We start from the raw sequence: 27695 nt of genomic DNA, 5'->3' as shown, positions 1-27695 counted from the left end.
TGTTCTGGAGAAAAGTTTTTAACATTCAAAAAAAATGTTGGCTTCCCACAAATATTTTTGCTATAACAAGAACAAAAAAAAATTAGTAGTTTGTTTTATTCTTCTTACAGTATTAAATAATAAAGGGATTTAATTTGCTATAAATTATGATGGATTATAAATAACAGATATTTCAGAGTATGAGAAGCTTTGAGTGAAGAGATGCAGTACTTGTATCTGGAAGGTGTCTGCTACAGTAATTTCTTCCTGGGTGAATCCTACAGCCTGAACTGACTTGATCTAGCCAATACAAAGAAAATGTCCTACTCATTTGAACAGTGGCAGCAGCAGAAGCAGCAGGCACCAAGTCTGGCAATTTTGCTTTATCCCTTTCTAAAATTCAGCCCTTCAAAATCAACATGTAATTTTTATTTCCAATTCTTAGCTCAAGAAAAGCTTGGGGTGGGGGGGGTCAAATTCAGTTGGAAAAAAAGGGACCATGTAACTGGGGCCACTGCTTCCATTTAGTGGGATGGACAGTAAAAATAAATAAGAATACAAAGAATACAAAAACAGGATAAATCAACTATGCTACACATCTGGTAATACACCTTATTTTACTGTATTTGTTATCAAGATGACATGCAGTCTAGAACTTCATGGCAAACACACTGGCAAAAGCCATAAATCATGAGAATAACAAGGCTCGAAGGAACAAGGCTTACAAAGACAACCCCGAGGGTGACTTTCTTGGATACCAGTAAATAAATCCCTAAAGGCAAGGAGCTAAAGTACAACAACCCTAGCAACCACACTAGCACCCGAATCGAGGTCTGGAAGAGCAAAGATGTGCAGTTCCACACTGTCCAGTTGTGGGACACAGTTGCAACAGAGTCAAAACTTGTAGGCCTGTAAAATTCCACCACGGGGGTTGAGTTCAGAGTCTGGGGACTTTCTCTTTGTACTTCCATGATTGTTATAACCAGGCAATTAGAAGAGGTGTGAGAAGGGCTAACCAGAGACGCCAACCTTTTGGGAGTCAGCAACAGTTCTGTTGGGTTGTCTGGTAGGCACTTCTTTCCCTTTCCCCCACAAGCTAAATTCAGAAGGATGTTGTTGTCATCAGGAAGACTACTGACCTCATCATCTGGCAGGCATGTTTCAAACCTGCAAAACGGGCACACTATGACTCCTTGTGGGGAATCACCAAAGTCTATGATCTTGCAAAGGCATTTGGCACACACTCTGTGACAACACTCCAGCACTTTTGGTTTTCTCTGTCGCAGGTTATAGCGGTTGTAGCAGATCTTGCACTCAAGCTCATCTGAGCTCTGGGTCTCCACAGACTCCTCTGGTAGTTGAGTGGTCATTTCTTCAGGTGGTTTTTAGACTTGTGGAAAGAGAAGTCAAGGGATGAAGAGGTCACAGTCTAATTTTAGAACATTTTCCTATCACCCATCTCAAACAGAAAAAGAGGAGATGACTTCATCGAAAGGCATCAGTAGACATCATCCATTCTCAACTTCTGCTAGGGATTGTGCAGTGCATGTCCTTTACTCTGAGCCAGGCATCCATCTGAAAAAGCCAAAGTACAATTTCTGTTGAAAGCAAAGGCAAAAGCAGGAAAAGAAAGGGGAAGGGGAAAAGAAAAGGGAAAGAGGAAAATAAGAGGGAAAGCTTTAGCAAATGAAATACGCCAGTTCTGCTTTTTATAAGCTCAGCTTCCTTTGCTAAAACTACCTCTATAAGGTTGCTTTTTTCTGTGGCATACGAGGCCTATGTAACAGTCATGCTGATGAAACTTAGCATCATGCTGCACAGATTTATTTTAGAGTTGAAGCTCTGAGTGGCTCAGCCCATGAAGTTCTCAGCAGAAGCTGCAATCTAATCACTGATCTGTGACCATTTATTTAAACTCTGGTTTCTCAAGGAAATGAGACTTGACACCTGGAGCTTTTGGTCTTCCCTGCTAACTTGTGAACCTGCTGTCCAATTTCAAACAAATCAGCAGAGGGGCCACAGTACCAAAGATAATTAAGTTGCTAAAAAGAAATGAACACTGGCAGTTGGGTAGAGGAGAGATATTTATAATAAGTACCATTTATCCTGGAGGGCAGTGGGTAGTCAGCACACCCCAACCTCTGCTCTGAATGGGCAGCATGCTGCCTGTAGGTCAGCCAGAGAGGAGGGCAACCCAGGGCAAGCTGGTGATACTCTGGGGAAATAAAAAGTTTGGGGGAGTGGAATGGGTATGAAAGAGGTCCAGAGTTATTGCAAAGAATTATGTGGGGACCTAGGTCAAATCTGGATTAGGCGTTGTTAATTTTTCTCTTTGTGGAGCAGCCCATTTCTTTTTCTCCACCCAGCTGCTGGACATATGAGTACAAAAAGAAATATTCTTTAGCTTGCAAGAAATGTCTCCTTCAATATGTGGCTGCGGTTTTGCCGCCAGACACATCTGCCTCACTTAAAGAGATGTCTTGTCATATTTTGTAACATGACTTCAGGAAACACTGCGTTTATTATAAACAAAGCATTAACCAGGACTATGTGCTCTGGGGATCAATAATCACCAGCATTTAAAAAAACAGCTCTTATCTGCCAGAAGATGAAAACTTCTCCCATATTCAGGCACATGCTCACAGAAATAAGGGCAGAATTGCATTTTGCCAGTTTTCAAACTCATCCCTTCATTTCTATAGTAAGGAATTGGCCACAGTCAAATGATGGGCAAAGTCAGCACTTGTGTCCAGCTGCCTCTTGCATTATCAGTATTAGGCACAATGAATATGAAAAAGTGGCCTATTTCAAGAAACTTATTTCTTGACTATTTGTTTTAGTAAATATGTGATTTCTTTCCCTTTCCACTAGGAAGTTATTACTCACTCCTAGCATTCAGATTTTTGTTCTTTTTTTTTTTTTTGAGGTCAAGGCAGGAAGCAACTCTTTTAAGCAACATGCTTCTTCTATCAATACATTTTACTTGCTGACCATCAGTGAAGTCTCTTTCGTGGGCCTCTTGCTCTTACTGCCCTTTAAATATTTTCCATTGCTGCATATCCAGCAGAAGATATGAGAGACGTGGATATATAATTTCTATAAGCAACATAATTTGTAAAACTCACCTCCAGCATTTTAAAACAAAGATGTAAACATCAGACAATGTGGTAATGAAAAAATCATGACAACGTAGTGAAAAAACCACACACATTTCTCTAAGAATTGTTACAGACATGGCCCCCTTCCCATTCAATTGCTTCAATAACTCCTTGCTTGCCTCTTCCAATTTATGTCTTTAGTGCTCTAAAGGTTTTCATCTCTGCCTTACTGTTGTTTTTTATTATTTGTACTGTGGATAATTTTGTGGCATGTTGTATCAGGCAAAGTAAACATAAGACCATCCACAATTTTCAAAGTGTACAAGCTAGACATCTTCTAAGACTCAAAAAGGACATCTTTTACAGAACTTACAATTTATCCTTTATCCTTCGTTACACTGTGTGCTTCCTTATTAATTTCTACTACTCTTTTTACTTCATTCCAAATATCATCTTCTAGATGACTTTTAGGTAGATATAAATGTCACGAGATGCTAACTTTCCAAAGGATGAACAAACCACAAAAAAAGTGAAATGTCAGCCTACAGGAAGGCAAAGAACTGCTGTATAATTAAGAAGCCAAACAAAAAAAAGTGATGGTTTTGGACTTTCACTTCTTGGGTATCATTTACCTTCTGTATCTGAGGTGAATTAGGATTACTAACAAGGTACTGTTAGTAATCTGCTGGCAAACGTTGTCCTACAACATAAAACTAGATTCCTGATTAACCAAAAATCTTCTAAAATATGTGTCTGCTTCTCATGGAAAATTATGACCTTTCTCTGAAAATTTCCTTGAAAAACCTTGATATTTTAGTGTTTATCCTTGTAATTAATATTTCCAGGCTTTTTACAGAACCCAACCCATTTTCCAACCAATTCTATTCAGACATGGACCACCTCTATTTGAAGCAGTTTTCAAATTGAATGTGTTTTCCTGATTTTACCACCTTTAAGTGCCAGAATTTGACATTAATACAAGGAATAACAAGTCTCTGGGACTAGCAATGTCCCAGTTGCTAAACTGCGATAATTAGCTCAATTTCCAGATCACAGTGAACCTCCTATTGTAGTTTGTGTCATAAGCTACTGTACAATTTTTTTTCAATCTGTTTTTTAAATCTAATGTACTATACAAGAAAGTGTGACTTTCATCATCTTTCTCACTTCACAGAGTCTCTAAAAAAATATCCACCTGATAAAAGATTATTGATTGTTTTTTCTTCAGCTAACTTTAGATGTTTGGCTTCTCCTTACATGTTTTAGTGTGATACTGCTTATTACTATTTGTTATTTATACATCTTTTCCTTTGAAAATTAAAATGTAATCACTAGCTCCTCTTAATGCTTTTCATGCATTTTTTACCCTCTCAGCTCTATGGTTGTTTCAGATGCTTCCTCTCTCTTTTTTGCTTTCCTGATTTCTTATGGAAATTTTTCCTTCTCAATATCCACTTTCCTGCTCTTCTTTTTTCTCTCTTGGGAACTGCCAGGAGTTTATCTTTTTTGGGTTTAATTAATGCTGCCCTGCTATTATATACATCACATACACTAAAAAGTTCTCTGATCAGAGACTTATTAAAAATATATGGAAACTGAAGCTTTTAAAGAAATTTGGCTTCAAATTATTCCTACTTCTTGAGAAGATGAAGCATGTCTTGGGAAATATGGCCAGCTACTCCTTCAAGCAAATTCTGCTCTATATCAAAGATTTTCTAGCTGGTCTTTTGCATGCTTCCCAGATGAAAATTTACTGGCAGCAGGCAGGATAAGGAATTAAAGAAAGGAAGAGGTTAACTACTGCCCCTGTGAATCCTATTCCCTCACCAAAAATGTCACAATTTACATACTTCTACTTGTTGAGTGTTAAAAGCAATATTATGCAGGGAAAAAGAAAAAAAAAAAAAAAAAAAGAAAAGATCATGTCTATGTGTTCATGTTTTATCCTCCTCTTTGAGACACTTTTTTATGATGCCACAAGAAGGTATGTCCCTGTTATGTGCTCCATTAATATTTGAGCTATTTTAAATATTGAGCTACAACCTGCATGTTCTTTTTGACCTTGAAATCCAGGGGCAGTCATGATGAATCTAATCTCTTTCACATCAAGTATGAAAATTCTAAAGCACTGTGTTTATTTTTATTAATTCTGGTATTTGTCATGATTTTAAGCTGCTTCTTACATACAGTTTTTCACCTGAACTTAGACTTGTCTCACCTGCTTGTTTGATACCAAGAGACACAAGTTATAACTAGGGAAATTTCAATTACAGATTAGAAAAAAAGAAAAGTACACAAGGTATTTAAACACTGAACACATGTTAAGACTGATGTAAATGAAATCTGCAACCTTACAGATATCCTTGTCTGGATACAACTCTGGTCAGGCCACTCTGCCTTGGAACTGAGCCCTGCTTTGAGCAAAGGGAACTGGATTTTCCTGGAGATTCTTTCTAAAACAAATTATTCTATGATTCAATGTTTTGCTATCCTGAACTCACTCTATGTGATGTGTTTGAAAAGCTTTATCTCTTCCTGAATAAAGAATCAGGCTGACAATTGTTTACATAGATAAACAGCTCTCCTAGATAATAATTCTTTCATTTAACATATGAATTCATTTTTACAAAACCTAGAGTCCTTCTGCTATCCTGTCTTCCACAGAATCTATCTGATGGGATCAACACAATGCAATTGCAGAACATTTCATTCCCGTGAGTATTATGTAGCACACAGCAGCTTTCTGAACAAAATATAAACTACTAGACATGTCCAATGATGACAGTATCCACTGCAATTTATTCAAGAACAAGCACATCCTATGACAAGCAAGAGTCCTGACTAAGCACCACAAGAGTGAATCCATCATTCCTGCTGCTGCTTGAGCTCTGACTCCCTCTCTTTCCATCGCAATGCCACCCATCCTGTACCTTATGAACTCCTCTACTTGAAATTTTCACTAAAAAGGGAGAAAAGCTGAAGACAGAGAGGCGTCTTCTGGATGGCAGAAGTCCCAAGCAGTCCCTACAGTGCTCCATGTGCCTGCTGGGGGGCAGTCCCAGAATCAGGGGGAATTACTTCCATTGAGGATGAGAGGAGGTGACCCACAGAACCAGACTGAATCAATAACAGCAAGCCCTTATGCATGACCCCACACATGGCCAGACAGAGTGCAGTGGATCATCAGCCCAAACCGGCCACTGGACTTTGATTGGCTTTGTCCTAATCACTGCTCTGGATCTGCAGACTTTCTTCCCAGGCATGGAAAGAAAGGTGAATGGGCTGTGCAACATGTTATGGCCCTTCTTTGCACTCATCTATCAAACACTGCATAGACAAAGTGCTCTTACGAGTGTCTGCATAGACAAAGTGCTCTTACGAGAGGCCAGAAGCAATTACTTGTAGATGAAACTCTCAGTATTGGAGCTCAGTCATGCTGACAGGGCAAATTAGATTGGAAACTTGTGCCTCCCCTCCCTAATGGAAGATCATCTTTGCCCAGTTCATCAAACCAATCTTTTATCATTCATCTCTCACACTCTTTTTTTTTTTTTTTTTTTTTTTTTTTGTGTGAAGGGGATTTGCCAATATTTCACATATGACCTAAAACAAATATATGAGCTCAGCAACTTCTGTAAGATATCATCCATGGACCTACTCAACATGTGACATTTTCAAAGGTTTAAAAAGTTTCCTTTAAATACAAGCTGAGCATATTTAGGAAAGAAGAGAAGGAAAAAAAAATATAGATAGATAAATAAATACAGCGAAACTTACTTTCCACAGAAAAGAACTTCTTGCAAAGGTTCACTTGCAGGGAACACAATAAATGCCTTTTCTTCTCCACATGGGCAAAAGCTGGTAGAAAGGAGGGAGACAAAATTAGAAGAGCAGGGATACAGCTGGGAGACTTTTCAGTATATTTTCTCTAAAAGAGAGGAAGGAGTCCAACTTCTCTAGTTTGGTTAGAAATAGCCATATGTTGAGATTTCTGTTTAGAGAAATATATTGGGTAAATCTCATTTACTAAAATTATTTCTGTAACATAATCCAGTTTTCTTTACAGATCTGTTGTTGATTTTAAGTCTCTTTCAATATTATGTGCTAAACACTCTGAAGTGCTATCTCTTCTAGCAACCACATATTCACAAGTGTTAGCAATTCACTAAAAAAAAAAACCCAACCTAAAGGCAGAGCATCCGAAGAGATAAACTCTGAAAGAAGAGTTTTAAAAACATATTGAAATACTTTCCTTCACAAATGTCACAGAAGCTCTTTGATCACTTCTACTTTTCCAAACATAGTTCAGTCTCTTCTCCAGCAAAGACCAGAAAGCAACCATCTCCTGTGGGCCACTGCATTCATGTTGGAGGAGCTTTGCTGCATTCTGACTCAGCAGGAAATGCCCATCACACTAGATTTTTCCAGCTTGTGCTAAGCACAATGCAAAAAAAAAAAAACAAAAAACAAACACACCAGACTGCTTTACTAATCTGACATTTGAATGGACAATGTTCAAAGTGCCAGCAGCTATCACATGTTCAACCTGTTTCATGCCACATTTCTGCTAACAGTGGATGGGTTTTAACAATGGGCATTTCCCTGTCAACTCAAATCAATGCGAGACTTTGCACAGGAGTTACAGAATGTGATGTACTGATCCATGCTTGGCTTATGGTCAGCTGTGTAAACTGCTATGAAAAATGCCTCCATTCTTTTCACAAAAGCTTCGTTTTCAATGGCATAGGTAATGAGGTTATTCCTCCAACAAGTATGCGTAAAAGAGAAACCCCACAACATATACAGCAAAAAATTGTGTATTATTGACTGCTGAGACTAATATAAAAAAGCATTCTTATCAGAAGTTATTGTTACAATATTTAGACTATTTGCTCAATCTCTCTCAATCCTCTACAATAATGTCACAAAAATGCAAAACACACAAAATTACAGTTTTTCATAGTTGAAGTGGAATTCATGGGTCTCTAATTATTTAGTATGAGAAGTCATGTAACATTAATGCGCCATCTCATACTAAAAAAAAAAAAAGTACAAGTCTCTTTAAAAATTATTATTCCTCCTCCCCATCCTGTTAAGTAAGCAAGGAGATTTTAGTGTAACAGGGTTCACTTAATTCAGTGTTCAACACAGGCTCTTAGGGTACTTTTTACATCCTTTGCCTGTACATACTCAAAATCATCAGACGCTTATTTCCTATTAACAATATAATTTGTAATTCTTCTTTGTTATTCCAATAACTCACATTATGTGTCAGGTAGTAGTGGAAAATGGTCTTAATACACAATAAAACCCTTATTGAAACCCTACTATTCTCAATTACTTACTTTCATGCTACAGGCTGCTACAGTTTTGATATGAATCCTGCAACTGTGGTGTAGAAAAAAATGTTTTATTATTTAGGCTTGTAGGCAAAAACAAAACCTCTTCCAATATTTCTTAAGAAGAAATTTTCCCTCATATAGAATTCATGAGCTATTTATATAGTAATATGCCAAGTGACTACTCAATGTGACATACGGTTGTGGGTTGCTTTGTAGCTGTTTAAGAATAAAACTAATAAAGGACAAAGGATCTGAGCTTTCATTAGCTGTCTTGATTTAAACTGGCTTAATTAGATTAAATCGATAAGTAAAAAGAGATGGCTTGAAATTTCTATCTAAAGCAGTAACATTTAATTTTGGAAATATGCTAGTTAAACAGAATTAATTCCTTTAAAATTATTTTTGATTCTTTCACAACCTACTTACTTGGGCCATTTAGGCATTTTCTCCTGCACAGTTTTCTCCCTGCCAATGGCTTTTTCTTTATGACTCTGAAACCGGTAAGTGATCTGCTCCAGTTAATATATATTTCACAAAAGACCTTACTACTATTTCAGGGAAAGGTTAGACATTCTACTCTTTGGTAGAGAGGGTGGGTTTTGGTAGCTTTATCAAATAAGATAGAGTTGTGCTTTTTGCTTCAGCGCTTGTGCCCTTTAGGAGCTCTTCTGAGAGCTGAACAGACTGTAGGACATTGGTTCTAGAATATGACTTGAAAAGACACAAAATTATAAATAAATAAAAAGCTTCCCAGTATTTCTTAATATAGGCATAAATATTTAATCATATGGCCTACAGATATGTCTAGCATTTATCTTTATATTAGACACTATTAAAAGCCAATATGATTTTGTATTAGGTTTCGGAACACATGATGAGAGCACCACAGAATTTTAGATCCTTGCTTTGCTTGCTACTGTATGCTTGAATGTAAGTAATTAAAGTAACTCCAGAAATACAAGAAAATAACTTCTGCTTTTTAAATACAAATTACTTCTAATATAAGATATTGATATACTCAAAATGTAACATCCCCAGAATATAACAGAATTCTCTCTCTTCGGACATATTTTCTAGGTTAATTTGGGAGAGACCAGATGAGACAAAATGACAGAAAATTTATCTTGATTGCATCATTCAGTGAGAAATTCCACTCCACACAGGGGAATCATTTTATTGCATTATAGTAAGTTCCAATTAACCTTCAAAAGAGGATTTAATAGAAAGTAAGTTTGGTATTAGCTTCGTCCTAATGGAGCTGAAAACAATCCCAGAATAGGCTAGAAAAGAAGCTGTACTTCTTGCTTTTTCTATTGTCATTAAGAAAAATCCACCTAATACAAGTATGTTTAACTTAGTACATTTTGTTTCAGACATTTTTGAGGATATGACTATATATAAATATTTTACTATATTACCTATTTTATGGTGATAGTGCACACAGGAAATAAAAAGGGTGGACATTACACAAGGCAGTACTGCTACTGAATTTTATGTATTCTTTACATAAATTTGGTAACTCTGCTTTAACTACTTTTGCTCAGTAGCTTTAACTACTGCTCAGAATTTGCACCTTATCCTGCGCAGAAAGGAAATGATAAAAAACAACTGCAGTTACTTCAGTCACAAGAATATTTGAAAACTCTACACCAAAATAATCCAACTCCAATACAGATTTCCACTTACAAAACACATTTTCAGACCTGGTCTTCTATCATATCCTTTTTGAAACACCAGCAGCTGATGCTGCAAATAGTCCCAATAGCCTGAAAAGTGAGAGGGGTCTGAGGAAACAATACTCTAACCTGGATTCAGTAAAGTGTAATTTAAATATTTAATTTAGTTCTCCTAAAGCACACACCTAAAAATAGTTATTTCTGGGATAAAGATTATTCTTATTTTAGCAATACAGCAAAATTGGCATATAATCCCTCCTCAATTGACATCATTATATCTACTATTATTACATCATTATCAGCACTAGAATTTCAATGTAACCAACAATTTTTTTAAAAAAATCTTACTGATGTATTTAAAAAAAGAGCAAACATAAAACACTCAGATGCTATAAAAAATACTATATTAGTAGACGTGGTTGACATGCAATAAACTTGTGTGTCTTCAACTGCATTCACGGGAAATGAATGGTCCTAACAGACAAGTGTCAGTGAGGAGATGTTAACTTTGACAGCAACATGTACTGCCCTCTTACAGAAGGTTTGCAGAAAAATTCCATTTGGCCTGACTGATACACAATATGCAAACAACAGTAACTGCACGCACATCATTCTAGACACAGGTACGTGAAATAAAATTGCAGGCATTGAAAAAGCAGATGGAAGGAGTGAAATTAATTTGTGACATATGATATGCAGAGCTTTTATTCTATTCCTTTAAGGAATACAGGAATCATGTGAAACAAGAGCAGCTTTAAATATTAGTCTGGAAGTATCTTTGAAGCTACTGGTGATGATCTGGGACTGTCAGAGCTCCATAAATTGCTAGACCACTAATGTCAGAATCACTGGAGTGTTCTGCTGGTGAGACTTGCTTAACTCAGATTAATGCTTGTAAAGCAATTAAACTTCAGGGGGACTGATATGAATTGCTCAGCTTTAACATGTTATTTAGCAGTGAAATGTGGTATTATTTTTACCCATTCTGAACTGTCAGTGAAAGAGTTGAAGTGCTACTCAATGGAATATTTCAAGCAAAGGGCAGAACCCTTACGGGCTGAGACTCTATATACAGTCCCCTTTGGACTGGATAAGAAGAGCAGAAAGAGGCTGCAATTTATTCATAGGAGGTATCAGAATCCAGTTAAGAATGCAGTGTATCTCCCTCCCATGTGCTTCTGATAGAAATATACTGCCACACCAGGAGATAATCCAATCAGGTCTAAGTCGGATCAATATGAACCTGCAAAACATCGGAAAATCTGCACTTAGGAAATGTGTTTCAGCAAGAGCTGCATAATTCTATTCTGGGACAAGGGCAGCCTGGACTTGACAAATTTTCCATCATTCAAAAGAGTTATACTGCTCAAGTCTCACAGACTCAATGAAGGGTATGAAACTGCCTTTTCTTTGAGCAGAGCTACAGCATTTTGATGTCACTTGCAGCTACAATGGTTCAAAGATGAAATGAAATTAACATGTTTGAAGCCTGCCAGTCGAACATATTCAAAGTACAAAATGCATGAGAGGAAAGCATTGCTTCAGAAATACTGGAAGTAATAAAGGCAGATTCAGAAACACAGCTTGTATATTAAACTAATTAGAAAACAAACCACTCCAACCAATACACAAAACAGAGAGAAAGTACATAAAATGGAATTCTAAAGGTTTAAAAAGCAACACAGTCCATAGAGAGCCATTACACTTCCCTTTTAACCTATAAATTTAGTTTAGTGTAAATTAATAAGTGAGACCAGGTATTGGTATTTTCTTAACTGATTAAAATCAATGGGGATTTTAGTTTTAAGTATTTTGCAACATCTACTACAAGACTAGAAAAAAGAACACTAACAGGTTATGAATGTCACTTAGTGTAATAAAAATCCCAACATCACCACAGCAGCTCTTCAGCAAGTATTCCCAAGGATATCAGGTTTTCTATACAATATCACAAATGAGCTTGGCTAAGGCTTATGTACTAAAGCAGGAAATTAAAAACATTTCTTGCCTTCCATTAAGTAAGAAAAGATTTTTTTGATCGAACAGAAACATAACCAGGAACATTTTAAAATACCAGATGTTTTAAGTGACAGCTTTCTTTAAACTATTTTAAACAACTAATATCCTCTGCTCTGCTTTCACTTAAGCAAGTGACTATAAGGCTTCTGAATGTTCCACTGTGTAAGTCTCTTTTCCAAAAGGTGATAATAGAAAGATGTGCTAGGAAGTGAACTCATTACCTAGACATTAGGGCATAACATATATTTCATTTCCGGTGTGCTGAATGCATATAACCTGCAAAGACTGAAGATCTAGGGAAAAAAATCCTATATAGATGTTTTCTCTATTCAAAAGCTAAGAAGCATCAGCCATCTTCTATGCTACTACTTTTTCATGGAAAGCTCCATGTTTGAAGCACCAGGATAGCACACTGCTGTTTGTTAGCCTACTAAACCAAAGTTTATGAAAGTTAACAACTGATGCACTAATAATCAGTGCAAAAGGCAGCATCCACTGTGAATCTGACTTTTGCACATCTCTGCAAACATCAACCACATAATTTGCAGCAAGTTAAAATATACCTTTTTCCTTGGGCTTGGTCTCTTGACAGAAAGAATGCTCCGTGAAATTGATTAAAATCCAATTCTGCTCCAGAGTCAAATGACTGCAATATTACTTGAGAGCTTCTGAGCTCATATTTGTCCTTCTCTGTTTCTGGATGGCTCTTTCAGAAAGTGCACCCAAAGAAAGGGCACTCTGAGGGGAATTTCTCAGTAATTGTGGTGGATATATTTTGCAACAGTGAGTACATCCACACTTCAAGCTGCAGCACAGCGTTGATATAAGTGAGCTGGATTCATACTGGAACCAACCTAGCTATAATAACATGTAGTTCTGGAGGAGCTAAATGAATCTGGCTTGTAGGAGAATCAGCCAACCTTATGTACCATTTCCCATTCTATCATCCTGTGTTAATCTGCTGAGCCTTGTCTACAACCAGTGCCAATATATCTTGCCTATCTGTAATCTATCGCTGTAGAGCATTAAGCTACAGAAGACTGCACTTTGACATGTGATAGGAGATACCCTAAAAGACAGCAAAAGTTGTACCTGTCATTCTAAGATATGTCTGTTTGAACTGGATATCTGAGGATCAGTAACCATGGAAAACGGAGACTTTCTTCTCCCGTTACTAAAAAGTTTATGCAAATGTTGCTATTCACACAATGTCTGTCAGTGCTCCTCCATACAGATGCCTTCCAAAGTTTTTTCCCGCCCATAAACACCTTGTGTGTTTGAAGAGACAAGACTTGCAGTAGAAGGCTTGAGAAACTTGAATTTTCATGATTTTCCTCCTGAGACACTCCTGTTTCTGAGTGGGCTTCACAGAACACATATGGACAGGAATATGTCATATGTCAGAAGTGGACTGAGGGGGAAGTAGCGGCTTCAACAGTGAATTTTATGTTAAGTAGATTCACTAGACAGCCCCAGTGTCCATTTTGTCTTACTAATGAAGCATTCCTTGTCCACAGCAAAAGGTGATAGTATATCATGCTGTCTATGCCAAAATCTCTAGCTTTCAATGATCCCACTGAACTGCAAAAAATCAAAAGCACTGCACAGCATTTTCAGAGATGCATTTATGGTAATAAAAGCATTCTCTCCTTTTTGCTCAGAGTGGTCACAAGTCTTTTGACAAGAAAAACGACAACACGGCATATGGATAACTCATTAGACAAAGATCCTCTTGCATAAATCAAAAGTGATTCAACCAAACAAGATGCAACGCTTACAAATATGTCAACAAATCACATTGGCTTGTCTTAAAAATCCCTTTGTTTGAGAAAAAAGTAGTTTTCCACTTGCTTTCCTTATGGTAGCCTGTAGCTCTAAAGATGTGTTAAGAAAAACTTTACTTGAGGGATTTGTTTGTCAAAACTTGTCACCAAGTTTAGCTTGTAAAGTGACAGCAGGAATTAAATCTTGGATGGAAACATTTTCTTAGGATGCACATGCAGGCCTTTCTCAGGCAAAATGCTTATTTATTTGGGTAACAGGGAGAAAGCTGGCAGAATTATACTACTGTATGCTTTTCTTGATTGCTATTTCATAGGATACCTTTTTGACATTTTTAATATTTGTTACTGCCTCATTTATTGCCTCCTAAATCTGTAATCCCTGCTAAGGCAAAAGTCATACTGAATTGACTAGAGAACTGACACAAACAACCATTAATTTCTCCTTGGCTCTGCTACTGACGAAGAAAATAAATTTGTCACATTATTAAATCTTGGAAACAACTGTGCTTCATAATATATAACTCCAACCAGGGAACATCATCAGTAAACAACTATGATGGCATCTAGTCATTCATAAAAACCACAGGATACTGTTCCCTTCCCCAAAAAGATAAGTTCTTTTAATACACTGGGTTGTGCAGAAAGGAGCAGACAAGATCTCAAGGGCACTGTTTATGAATACACGAATTGTGGCAGCCCCATTGGCAGGATATCAAGTCTGAAGGACTTACTGATCGAACATTATGTGAATGAAGTATTTGATACACTCACACAGATTCAGTATCACGTCCAAAGGAGACACTGCAGGCTCAGATGTGTCTCATAGTCTATGAGCATACCAGGTGAAACCACTGGCTTATTACACCAGGGGTTATGAAAGAACTTGAAATCCCACTCACCATCCATAGCAATCCTTAAGGATTTCACACGGTAAGATTTTAACTCGGCTTCTCAGGAGAAACAACCTAAAGCACTACACATTATATTTGTCTTTAAAGCCTATAAAGGCATCTTACAGCAACACCTTAATAACCACATCATTAAGCATAAGATCTGAATGGAGCAAAAAAGGACCTTCAAAGTAAATGCTCACTATCTTTTCTCTCTTGCTTATACTTGTACAAAGCCACTGGGCTCAACTCCATTGTGTTATTGATGTTGCCTGAGTGCAACTGATCACAGAACACAATTTATAAGATTGTTACCTGAGAGTCTTGGGATCCTTACAGAGGAGAGTTGTGAATCAGAGAAAAGAGAGCAGCAGTATGATGAACTGGAAAGACTTTGCTGTAGGGAGTGGACAGAGAGGGCTAAGTGCAAGCAAAGAAAATTTAGGAAAAAGCTTTCTAAATCAGCACACTAAGGAAACACAGCAGGAAGCACGTACAGGGGGAGAAGGACTGAGTGGAATAAAACCAAGTTTGGTGAATTTGTGGGGGATTTCAAAGAAGCAAAATTATACACTTTAGGAAGATGGCCAGAAAAAGGGACAAGGGGGTTAGGTAAGAGGAAGTGAAGCAATGGAAGTGTCAAGGCGTCTAGGAAAGTGTAGGTTACAAGGCATATGTTACAAGTGACAGAAATCAAATTTTAAAAGTATTAAGGCACAGACAGAGGTGGGAGGTGAGGAAAATGTGTGTTATACAAGAACAGATGATATAAAAATTTGGTAGTAATCTGAATATGAAAAGAAATGGAGTAATGGAATATACCTTCTGTTGTCCACCACACTGATGAGAATGAATGGGATAAATAGTAATAGAATGATAGAACACAAAAGTATTTGGGATCAAAATGTAGCACTCATTTTGATACTGAAAACAGTAAAATAGCTACAGTGAAATAGCAAAGTTCAGGAGAAAGCTGTTTTATTGTCACAACCGTGACAAATGGCTCTGTTCATTTAACAGAGGATCCTACTAAAGGTTAAGTTTGGTGGGGTTCACAACAGATCCTTGGTATTTTTAAAGAAACTGTGTTTTGTCAGACAAGTAGCCAACCAAAAGCACAACTCTTGGCCTGAGCTAGAGCTGACAGATATGCATGATTTTGAGCAACATGCCTTCATTCTGTATGTCCAGCAACATTGCAGCAGAGCTGAATGAGAGAGATTACTTGTGGCTCCAGCCTCATACAATCAGCTTAGCACCATAAAGAATGCGACAAGATGAGGTCTGCAAATTGGACAGTTCAGTCTGGGCACTGTATTTTTTTTTTTAAGTGGATACATAATCCTCATTGTTTGTGATTGATCCTGTCTCAGCCAACAACTGAGATGACATTTCAATCCCAGGTCCCTGAAGTTCAGAGGTTTACAGCCTTCTGATCAGAAAGATACACTGAATGAATTTTTTTTTTCAAGTGCAGGATTATTTAAAACTATTTTTTATGCTCAGAAATGCCTTTTTTTTTCTTTTTTTTTTTACCTAGGGGACTTAAAGCCATTTTTAAAAAACAAAACATGGGTAGTTCAAATAAATGAAGATAAAAGTGTAAGATTTAAGAAATTACCACAAACCTATACCATACTAATCTTAGCACCTGTGCAGTGAAGTTCATAGAACATATGCCTGCTTTCAAGTGACAGATTTACAGAACAATTTACATTGGAAGGAACCTCTGGAAATCACATGGTTTAAGCCTCACATCCTGGAAGACAATATTGCAGCACTGTGTACCAAGAACTTAGAAGAGCTCAGTGTGAGATCTTACCTAATGGGAGGCTGCTGATTGCAGTCCAATCCATGCACTCACAAGCACTGAGACACAGGGAACCAAAAGTCTGTTCAGCATTGATAATGGAAATACAATCCTTGCAATGACATGGTGACCAGGACATGCCTCATCCTCATTTCTTTTTAGGCTGGCAAACACCTGCTGCTGCTGGATGTGCTTTTCTGTTGTCTTTAGGCAACAGCAAACACTCTATTCTTGCCACCCACTTCTGTGAGTCATCAGGCTTTACTCATTGACCTGTCTCCTGAAGTGGGTGTCCTTGGAAGGTCACTAGATGTGCGCTGTTATCTTGATGACCTCCTCTGGGTGCCATTCTCACGGTCCTTCTTGCATGGTTATTTTGGTGCTTCTACACCCATTCAATCCCATATTCACCAAGGTGCCCACTATAATTCTCAGCAAAAGCAGAGACATGTCTGGAGGGCTTTGCCCATCTGAGCATTATGAACCCTCCTGATGCTGGAGAGTTCACAAACCCCCAGGCAATGACTCACAGTGAGGAATGTACTTTTATTTCAACCACCCGTGAACTGCACTACCAAATAAAGATAACATTTATATGCATATATTTTAACAGGAAAGTTCACATTTTCAGGTATTTTTCCTTATAACATATTACATCTTTGATTATTCTCATTTTCAAAAGCAGGTCTAACACACAGTGCATTTTCCAGCAAGTGTTACAAAGGAGAGAGTGAGTTGTTTTACACACTATGCTTCCATACTTATAAATCCATTCTATATGTATTCAGGAAAATGCATAGATAAAAGCTGAAATTGCAATTTTGACATTGAAAATGAGCACTACTATCTCTTCATAAAAGAAACCACATCAGACAGAATATTGCTGCTGGTAACTGTTGTTCAACTGGAATAAAACACTGCATTTCTGAAAATGCAGAAAAAAAAGAAGTGGAAATTCAGTGCCAGGTTGGATGGGTCTTTGAACAACCTGGTCTAGTGGACAATGTCCCTGACCGTGGCAGGAGGGTTGGAGCCAGATCATCTCTGAAGTCCCCTCCAATCCAAACCATTCTATGATTCCATGAAAAGTAGCTCAATATATTTCTTGTATCTTCTTATATTTCCTCTATCACATTAATAGATTAATGCTTTAATCTACATATATACGTATACATAATTTACACATGTACAGTATAAAATACATCATACATATACAATATGTGTACAATAATGTTTAGCTGGATAATTTTATCTGATATTTGAAGAAAATAATTCAGTCATAGCTGTGCTCTACAATAAGTACTTGAAAGGGAGTGACACACATACAAACACCTGGCTTTAAGCCCACTTCACCAGAGGATACAAGATGTCTCTATTGAAAAGTTGATTCAAGACTGAAGAAAAGAAAGATTTAACAGAATTATCAGGGAGTTACTTAAATAAAAGAGAAGCTTCGTTTAAACAATTTATAGCTGGGACACAATGGCATTATCACAATGCTGAGTATTAATTATTATGTTTGCTCTTTCTGGCCTGCCACAATGATGAACAATGCGAGATATTCACCATTTAGCTAATTCACTCAGTCTAGGCAGGGGATCAAAGATGTTTCTATACTGTCTATTCCTTAACAACAGCCTTTTCTGCTTCCAGTGTAACTGAAAGAAACCCAAAATTTATTGTGACCTGTGCATATCTTGCCTTGTCATATCCCAGAGCCTAAAAGCCAGCTGCAGGAACACAACAACTTAACTTCAGTCTGTCCAGGGCAGCTGGCACTCTCGAGAGGCAGAGCAGAGACCAAGGACTTCAGTTCCCTTTCTCTCAGACTTGCAGCAGACAGAAAAATGAGAGAAAAAAAAAAAAACCAACAAATTTCACAGACATCTGGAGCTGCATGCAAGATGTGAGCTTTGTCAAGTGTCCTCCCTGGAACAAGAGAGTTGAGCTGAACAGACCCCCAATATTTATCCATTTCCTATCAACACAATTCTCTCTGGCTTCCCCATTATCACTTTGCTCATCAGTGAACGTATGATGCTTGCTGTTTGCTGCCTAGCACACTGCATTTCTTTTTGCAGATGGGTGAATAACTATTCATATCTCTGACTAGAGTCTTTCTTTTGCTAGAGATATGCAACTGGATTTGTGTGAGGCAGCTGCTCAGTATTTGTGTGCCAGTCTGAGTGGTCCAGTATGTCATGGTGGACAGATGACGTCAGTTCTGGAGCTGGCAGCACAGGAACTGGGCCACTGCTTAGTGCTATGAATGCTGATGAAATTGCTTTAACCAAGATTTGTTTCTTCTCTCAGAACAATATGATCTTGCAATATATGGGCTCAGTTTGATTTCTTTTTCCTACAAGTCTTTCAGGCTTTTCCTATTGTCTGAGCACTCCACACTCCTCCAGTGTATTCTCTAGAAAATTTGATATAAGCATTGCAGTGTGTCTGGTAATGCAAAATTAGGTATTTTAACAGGCATACTGCCAGGGCAGAAATTTCCTCTCATCCACATGCCAGTGCAGAAATCCCACTCATAATTAATATTTCTTCCTGAAAGACCCTTAGCATCCATCTTCCCCACCATAAAAAAGCACAAGCCAAAACAAACAAAAACCCCCGCAAAACACAGCAAACCACTCCAAAACTGATGCCAAATACTATTATCTCCTTCTTTGGAATTTTCTGACATACCCTACTTGTTGCATTTCTGTCTGTTTAGACACTATGTTTTGCACAGAAAAATCTGTGTTACTGTGTCTCGTCCATGAAAGTTGTTGCTAATGTTTTAACAGCAAATAATGAATCCAATCCATCAGCTATCTGCATTACTATAAAACACACATACACATTTGAATTTTAAATTTTATGAATATACAAACATAAAAGCAATGTTGATTGAAGCCCACCCATATCAACCCTTCAAACATTCCCAGACCAATGCAACTCATCAAACATGATCAAAGGAGCTCTGGGCCAGCAGAGATGGAGCGATATGAGCCTTACTTTTCAATACAGACAGCCATGTGCTGATCATTGTAGATTTTTTCATTTCCCAGTATTTACTATTTCTCCTAGCATTATTTCATGCCTCTTTTTGCTCTTTATCTGTGCTTTGACTGACATTGCAAATGTGTAAGCAGCAAAATAAAACATATAGGGTAACTCTCTGAAACAACTTTAAAAAGAAAAATCTCTGTTCCAATGAGGTTGGCTTTCTTGCTTGTAGACAGATAAGATTGTAAGCGAAATAAAAGAGGGAAAAAGCTAAGCATGAAGACGTAACACTGCTAATGAACGAAGTGCAGAGTAATACAGTAAAAAGGAGGAGGAGGCATCAAATATGCAGGGGGATTGTTTATTACAAGTTATTATTTTATAGTCAGTGGACAGATAATTCTGGTTTGGACACCTGCATAGAATTATGTCCACACCTGCACTTCACTGATCATACTGTGTGAAATTGTTTCTCTTCCTTGAGCAAAAGACAAACAAAAGGTTACATGGATGAACGTGTCTGTAAAGTAATCTGCATTACTGAATGCAGAAAATTTACACACCTGTATCTATTATGTCAATTTATAGGCTTGTTCTGTCTGGCAAATATAAATATACATGTCCATAGATATGCATAATTTAAAATACTGTACCTACCTTGAGAAGGTACCGTGTATAAATGTGTGTGAATGCACGTGTGTTCTAGAACTAGAGAAAAGCTGTTACCCTCTCAAGATACCTACAGAATTTCAAATACACACACATGCACTATATGAGTTATCTGTATAAATCACAAACAGTGAGTGAAGCATCCTGTCAATGTCATTAAAACTGAAAATTAATTATAAGACTGACACAACTGACATTTCTCTTAATGAATAATTTTACTTTACTGAAACAGAAAATAGGAAGGCCGCTCATTTTTTAAAAGGGCGTAAAGTTCAGAAGGCTGTTCAATCTATTCATAGCCATATCTGACTATCAAAACTGCACTTAAAAGAGCCACCTCAGAAAGTTTCTATGTATTTTTTTGCCATTCCTCCCTCCTCTCAGTCACAAAGTCAATGAGAATTCATATTTTAATGAATCTCTGTCAATATGCATTACTGAAGCCTTACATTTACACTGATGAACACACAGAGAACTATCCTTAGAGTCTAAAAACCACACTTCAGCATAAAGCATATGTTATGGCCATGTTACAATAAATTCATAAAAAGAATCTTAATGCAAATGTTGCCATTAGCACAGCACACTGCTTTGGAACAAGCTGTCTTGGGAGGTATACCGGGGAAGGAAGGGAGACACCACTGCACTCAGTGCTTCTCCACTCCAGGCTTATAAAATGTTTTTAACTTCCCTGCCAGGTGGCATAGTTGGGCAAAGCAGTCATCATGTAAGAAAGTTTCATTACTCCTTAAGAAGCAAATGACAAAATTTACTGGAAACTTAGTTCACTTGGGATTTTTGTGGGTTTATCAATATGCAAAATTATTACTTCACCTTTACATCACACTCACCCCATTCATTTTCAGTTCTGACTTGCTCTTTCCAAGTCTTGTAAGACTGTTTCTCTGTTTCCCTATCCAAAAAAGCATCCTTCTTCAGAGCCCTACCAGATTGTACCTACAGGTACAATCTCTTCATGCTTAAGTTTTACTGCAAGTAGATGTATGGTTAAGTGTGATCCTATTGTGTCAAGAGGATATTTATATTCTAGGATATGATTTGGCTAATTACAACAAGTCAAACAGAAGTGTGGTGCTTGAGAAGGCATTTTGGTGAGCTTCCAGGGACTTACCTGCCAGCTGCCAAGCTGGCTTACAGCTCTAGGCTCAATCTATTCACCCATCCATCACCAAAGGGTCTGAATGACTGATAACAAAAACAGATGATTCATCGTTGGTATGCTTTCTGTTCTCTCTTTGTCCTATGGAAGACATGGCATTTTAAGATTAAGGTTGATATTTCAGGCTAAGAAAAACTTAGAATATAAAGAGGGCAGTTTTTATATTACTGGATAGATACTTGTTCCTAATTTTTAGAAGACAGGGAGAGCCAGAAATGAAATTTTTCATTGTTAGCTGATCTTTAAATTAGCAGTGACCCATTCCTATAATCTTGACTGTAAATACTGTCAGAAGACGCTCTCCCTGTTTGTCTTTATAGATAGATCTGACTAGTAAGATCATATTTCATTTCCATTTACTTAAGAGGTGTTATTCAAGGTGTCAACCTTTAATTTAATAGCACAAACATCAGGGACTTAACTCAGAGGCCTATTAGAAGGAAAAGACAACTTTAGGTCTGGCATGGTGATGGCAGAGAAGAACGGAGAAATACATTAGAATCTTGAAAAGCACAGAGAGCATTTCCACCTAACTTTGCTCAAGTGATACAAATAAAATGAGAAATTAACACAAAAAAAAGCGCTCTTCTCTTAAATACTGAAGTACTTGCTAGTTGTATTATTAGTGTATCAGATTACTGTAGAAAAAGCTGTGACTACTCAGGTAAACTGGATACCTAATTCACACTGTGAATACATAATCATTGATTGGAACAGTTTTGGTTGGAATGAACTTTTAAAGGTTGGACTACCTCTAGTCCAACCCCCCTGTAATGAGCAGAGACACAGAGAAGTCACAGAGACAAATAATAATCTGAGTGAGATCTTTGCAACGTGAATTTAGCAATATGGGATAGGTAAGGAGGAAAACACAGCTGAGATACCATTACCTGAGTAATGTGGTGTGGACTGTGGTGAGACTCAAACTAAGATATGCTGCACAGTCACTATGTTCACAATCTATATAGGATTTTGAACGGTTTGCACAGTTTCTCACAGGAACAATGAGATAGTCACAAAAAAAATATTCAGGAGGTGAATAAATCTCCTTCAAGGGAAAGCTTAAAAGAGCTCAATCTGTTTAGTTTGTCAAAGAATGAGAGGCAACTTGATTATAAAGAATAAGCATCAGCTACAAAAGTGCTCTTTGATTCAGTGGATACAGTAAAATGTCTGTAATATAGTGAAAGCAAATCCAAGTATTAGAGCATTACAAAACTTCAGCATTCCACTGAATATATACATTACAATACAGTTTTAGTCATACAGTAACTCATGATCTTCTTCCACAGGAAGCTTCACTGAGTTCACAGTATAGTTGGCAGTTATTTAGTGAAATTTTTGGTCTATTCTCATTGTATAATTTGTGGCCCTGCAATTCACTCATTGTGCCATTTGAACCTAGCACCAAACACAGCACTGTTTATTTTTTTGACTTTCATTTAGCTGTCACTTTAACAGCATAGAAATGTAATTCAGTGAACTGAAAGATACAGGAAGATAAAAGCCCTCATTACACACACGTTATACAACGTTCCACCTGGTGATTCAAACAGTACTCGAAATTTCTGCTTAAGATGTTTATAAAATTCTAGCTAAATAAAAACTAAATATTTTCAATATTGGTAGAAGCACTGGTAAGCCTTTTAAAGCTTTTTTTTTGAGACTTACTCATAGAATTGTTTAAAGAGTGGAAAGCCAGTATCAGCTTGAGTTTTGAGCTTACTGGTTTTTCACAGAGAATACTTCTGAGGAAATATTCCAGGTCCCCCATCATGTATTGGGAGGCAAATGGCATCTGCAGGTTCTTGGTAAACACTTGCAGTGTAGCTCCTCAGTGGTCAAGCCATACTTTCACATAAAGCTGTTCCACAGCAGAAGCTTCAAGGTCAGATGCTTTTTCAAGCAGACTCTGATCAGGTCACTGCTTGTGAGTCACCAAGGAGGGAATATTTTCTTTCTGTTCACAGGAGAACATCTCCTGCCTGAGTACAGACTGGCTATCCATCTGAAATGGGAGTCTTCTTTCTTTGCCATGCGCTGCCTGCCAAGATCAGTTCCCCTGCCTGGAACAACACCTGCCCTGAAACTATTATGGAAAGGTTTGGGTTTCCTGACCAACACCTTCTGCCATGGATATTGCCAATACAGCCTTGAAGGCTTACAAAAGGGGGTCTAAAAGAAGCCTTCAGGCCTGAGAACACAGTCTAATATCAGATTTTCCTGGCTGGGTCTCCACCACCCTGTCCCACTCTGAGTCCCGTCTCAACCTGACTCCTTGTACCAGTCCCAGATAACTTCCCACCATGCCCATTGACTCCAGGGCTATGTCTGCACCATGGGCTGCACATCAGCCCCCACCTTCTTTCTCACTACAGCCCCATACACAGCCAGGTTTCCTTACAGTTATTCTCAAAACCAGATTGTTACAACCCTTTCTTTCTAGGCCACCTTTCTGAAAATAACTTGGGCAATTCCAAGTTGAAGTAGGAAAGCTGAGAGATAAGACAATCTGTCCCGATACCTTTCTCCAATTTCTGAACTACCACCAGTGGTGGTAATCTTTATAGATGTTACCTTCAAAATTAAAAATATATCTACAAAACATTTGTGAACCTGAGTCTTTTAGAGAACTACAGCTTTGTAACACTTTGGCTAAATTTCTTGCAAATGGCAAGAGAGAACAGACAGAACCTAAATGGATTTGAAGTCTCTGCTCAATGCTTTAGAGATCATCTAAACATCTCAGGTTTTCATGCTATCTGGACTAAACTTAAAGTGCTGCTAAGTTATTTCAGCTTGTACTGAATGTTTGTGTCCACTCTTTGATGGTGGAAAAGATAAAATGGGAAAAGGAAAGGTACGTGAGCTGTGTCACTTATTGTGCCTAAAATGCTGTGCTGCATCATCTCTACAGGAAAAAACAATCTGAACGAAACACACAGGATTTGATTTTAAAAAGTGTAGAGCTGTAGTAGGTTAAAAGCTTCACATCTTGTACTTCTTGATTTGTCTTTGCAAATTAATTTTAAACCTAAGATGCATTTTGAAGAGGCCTGAGCTCTTTGCAGCTTATCACAGCACTTTCACGCTTGCAGATGTTTTGTTTTCAGTAGAAAGTCACAATTATCTTATGTTACAGCGTGATGCATAAGGTACACATCTGGCCATACTATATTACTGTCAGAACAGTAGTTTATATTGGACAGGCAATGCTTCAGCACACAATTTGTGCAAAGGCCACAGGAGAATTTCCTGAGCTTTGCTCTCCAAGGATCCCTAGTACTCCTTAGCAACCTTGCAGGAAGGACTGAAATCACAGCCTCCAGGCAGCAGGTGATAAGTGTCCCTGTATACTTTAAAAAGTTGCTGGCTACAGCAAGCACATGTACATCTCCAGGAAAAAATATTTAATGGCAAGTCATCAAACTAGGATATAGATAAAAATGTTAAGACTGAACACTGCAAGAGGAATAATGGCAAGCAGGCTGCTGCAGTGGCCTTATATCAACACACAGAGTGCACAGCTTTAGATGATGCTTTAAAAAAAAATTTGCCAACAGGTTTTCTATAAACCTAGTCTGGACTGAGGAGCACCAGAAAGAGGTGAAATGACAGTCTGAGAGACTGTGATCTAATTGCTCGAACTGTTGACCACGAGTAGCTCTTATGCATGTCAGGCTATATTATGGGGTGTATTACCTATACTGAACTACTGCATTCTTTCCTGGTACTGCCTCAACTACTACATTTTGTCCCTCGATAAACTTTGGCTAGCAGAGTTTGTAATTGTTCCACAAGGAACAATTTCGGGACTGAAATGTCACAAGGCAGCAAAACCATAAATATTTTGCTTATCCCTTTCACTTTTAAGGCAAGATATTGAGTTCTATTGCTTCTCATTCTCTGCCATGGAGTTAAGGGGGTAGAAGTGTCTAAGCCCTTATTATGCACAGCCCATCAAAGTACATTCAATTTCAGATCGCCCACAGTGTGGTCTTGAAATGCTATTTTCCATCACACTAAACTAATCTGAGGTCTACATTTTTACACATTTTATGAACTCAAGAGTTTGCTTTCCAGCGTTGCATGAAAAACAGAGGTCATTCAGAAGGTTATAACTCTTTCAACAAAACAACTGTTGTGACACTTTTGAAAGAGAAGGACAAGCACTTAGAAACACTGGGCAAATCACTGCAATCAACATATCTAAGAAATTCCACTCTTTTTTTTTTTTTCTCTGTTTCTAAAAAAAATAGAATTCCACGTCACATGTTGTTATGATACTACTGATTTAAATGTTATATTGAGGAAAGTTGAAACTTGATCAACACTCATTTAAAACTTCATTTTATTTATATATCTCTTACAAGAGAAGTCTGTCTCCATTTTCTTTTCTGCTTGTATTCATGATTGCTGAAGAACTGTATCTTCTCTTTACACTGTTTTCACATCATTTGCTTAATGGTAGCTCCACTTTTCACTCAGCATTTCATTTATATACACTTCTCAAACTTCTTCCAATCAATGCTTAGCCTTTGAGTTTTGAAACCCTGATATTACATTATGTATACTGTTTTCAATCTCAAATGATCTGATATTTAGATGACATCTTTCTTAAAATGTCAGTTCTTGTCCACCGACTCAATAACTATGTCCTCAGTCAGTGTCCTCCTCTCAGGTACTATTTCCCTTTTTCCCCTTGTTCACAGCCAGGAAGATTCCCATCTTGAACGTGCTGCGGGCTGCATACATGTCACAGCACAATTTTGCTTTGGCCCAGGATCTCGTTTATTTCCTAAATCACTCAGCAATGAAGCACAATGACTGCTCCCTAGGACCTCACCATGCGGGGTCAGCCTTCTCTTATCATCAGGAAGTTCCTTTGAATTTTAAACTTCTGCAGAAATCCATGTCTATTCACACAGCCACTACCATTCGGATGTTATTGATTACAGCCACCACAAGCATTGCTCAGGCTAATGACCTGCTAATGACCTTCCCATCCACTCACTGACATTAGTATCTCAGGAGGTGAGGACGACTTATTCTTGCCTAACCTTGGCAGCCCGAGATAAGCAAACGTTTATCACCTCTACCATCTTAGCCTTCCGACTTGGAAAGCTAGACTCATTTTACCTAAAATCTTTCGGTACACTTACTCCTGAAAACAAGCAGTAATTGTCTTGTTTACCCTGCAACACCAATCCTTTAGATTTTTATATTTTAAAAAGAAAGTAGCGCATTTTAAGGCTATTACCCTATCCATCATTACTTTATAAAGCTGAAGAAACGAAACTCTGTAACCCCAAAATTTCCAGGGGGTCATATTTTTTATAACAACAGCGAAATTATTAGTATTACTGTGAAGGGGTACCCGTAAGGGACGAGGAGCAGCGCTGTGCCCGGCGGAGAGGGGCCAGCCGAGCTCACCGGTTGCCGCCCGGGGCGCGGAGCCCGCCCGTGCCGCCGCCCCGGCAGACGGGGGGAACGAAGGCGGGGGGAACGCGGAGTGAAGGCGGGGGCAGCCGCCCCGTCCCGGTGCCCGCGGCCGTGCCGGGGACAGGTCGGGAAGGGGCACCCTGAGCGCACCTGCAGCCCGCAGCCCTCCCCGCTGTGCATCGGCTGCCCCAGGGGCGAGCGCACGGAAGGACGGACGGACGGACGGACGGACGGGCGGGCGGGCGGACGGACGGACGCCTCCCCCTTTCCCCGCGGCCCGCGGGGAGCCCCTGTCCCCCGGCAGCAGCACCCCCCGGCCGGGGGCGGGCATGGCCTCGCTCCGTACCTGTCCGGGTGTCCTCGGCAGCCGCTTCCCCCCGCAGCCCCGGCGCGGCAGCGGGCGGCCGGCTTTGTTACTACTCGGAAGAGCCGCGGCTCAGCGCCGTCGCTATAGAAACTGGCTGCGCCTCGAAGAGACACCGGCGAGTGGCGGGAGGGAGGCGGGAGCCGGGCGGAGGTGTGGGGTGAGGAGCGAGCCGTTCATTCAGGAATATCCCGGCCTTTTCCTCCTCCTCCCCCCGCAGCCAGCCCCCGGCACCGCCCAGCCCGGCCGGAGGTTTGGGAGGGCGCCTCGTCGCCCTCACCTCGACCGCATCTTCGGACTAGGATGTGGTCTCTCGGCTCAGAGCATCCCCGTCCCAGCCCTCCTCAGGGAGACTTGTCCCCAAAACACACACACACACACAGATAAGTGTGTATTTCACACTCCGGGAAGGGAGCCCTGGACAGCAGGGACCCAGGGAGCA

The 27695-nt window shown here is 38.8% G+C and overlaps 1 protein-coding gene across 1 annotated transcript; it reads right to left on the bottom strand.

Annotated features, from left to right (window-relative positions):
* Positions 1–611: 611 nt before the first annotated feature.
* Positions 612–27340, bottom strand: RNF182 (ring finger protein 182). The gene is made up of 3 exons (XM_005525262.2): positions 27236–27340; positions 6855–6935; positions 612–1554 (listed from the first exon to the last, which is right to left on the bottom strand). The coding sequence occupies exon 3, from the start codon at positions 1347–1349 to the stop codon at positions 612–614; it is 738 nt and encodes a 245-aa protein (XP_005525319.1). The 5' UTR covers positions 1350–1554; positions 6855–6935; positions 27236–27340.
* Positions 27341–27695: the final 355 nt, after the last annotated feature.

The sequence above is a fragment of the Pseudopodoces humilis genome, chromosome 1, assembly GCF_049639895.1.
Source record: "Pseudopodoces humilis isolate 2021_Gansu_Grassland_sample_001 chromosome 1, ASM4963989v1, whole genome shotgun sequence".
Taxonomy (NCBI): domain Eukaryota; kingdom Metazoa; phylum Chordata; class Aves; order Passeriformes; family Paridae; genus Pseudopodoces; species Pseudopodoces humilis.
The sequence above is the reverse complement of the archived record's forward strand: the minus strand, read 5'-3'. Positions and strand labels throughout refer to the sequence as shown.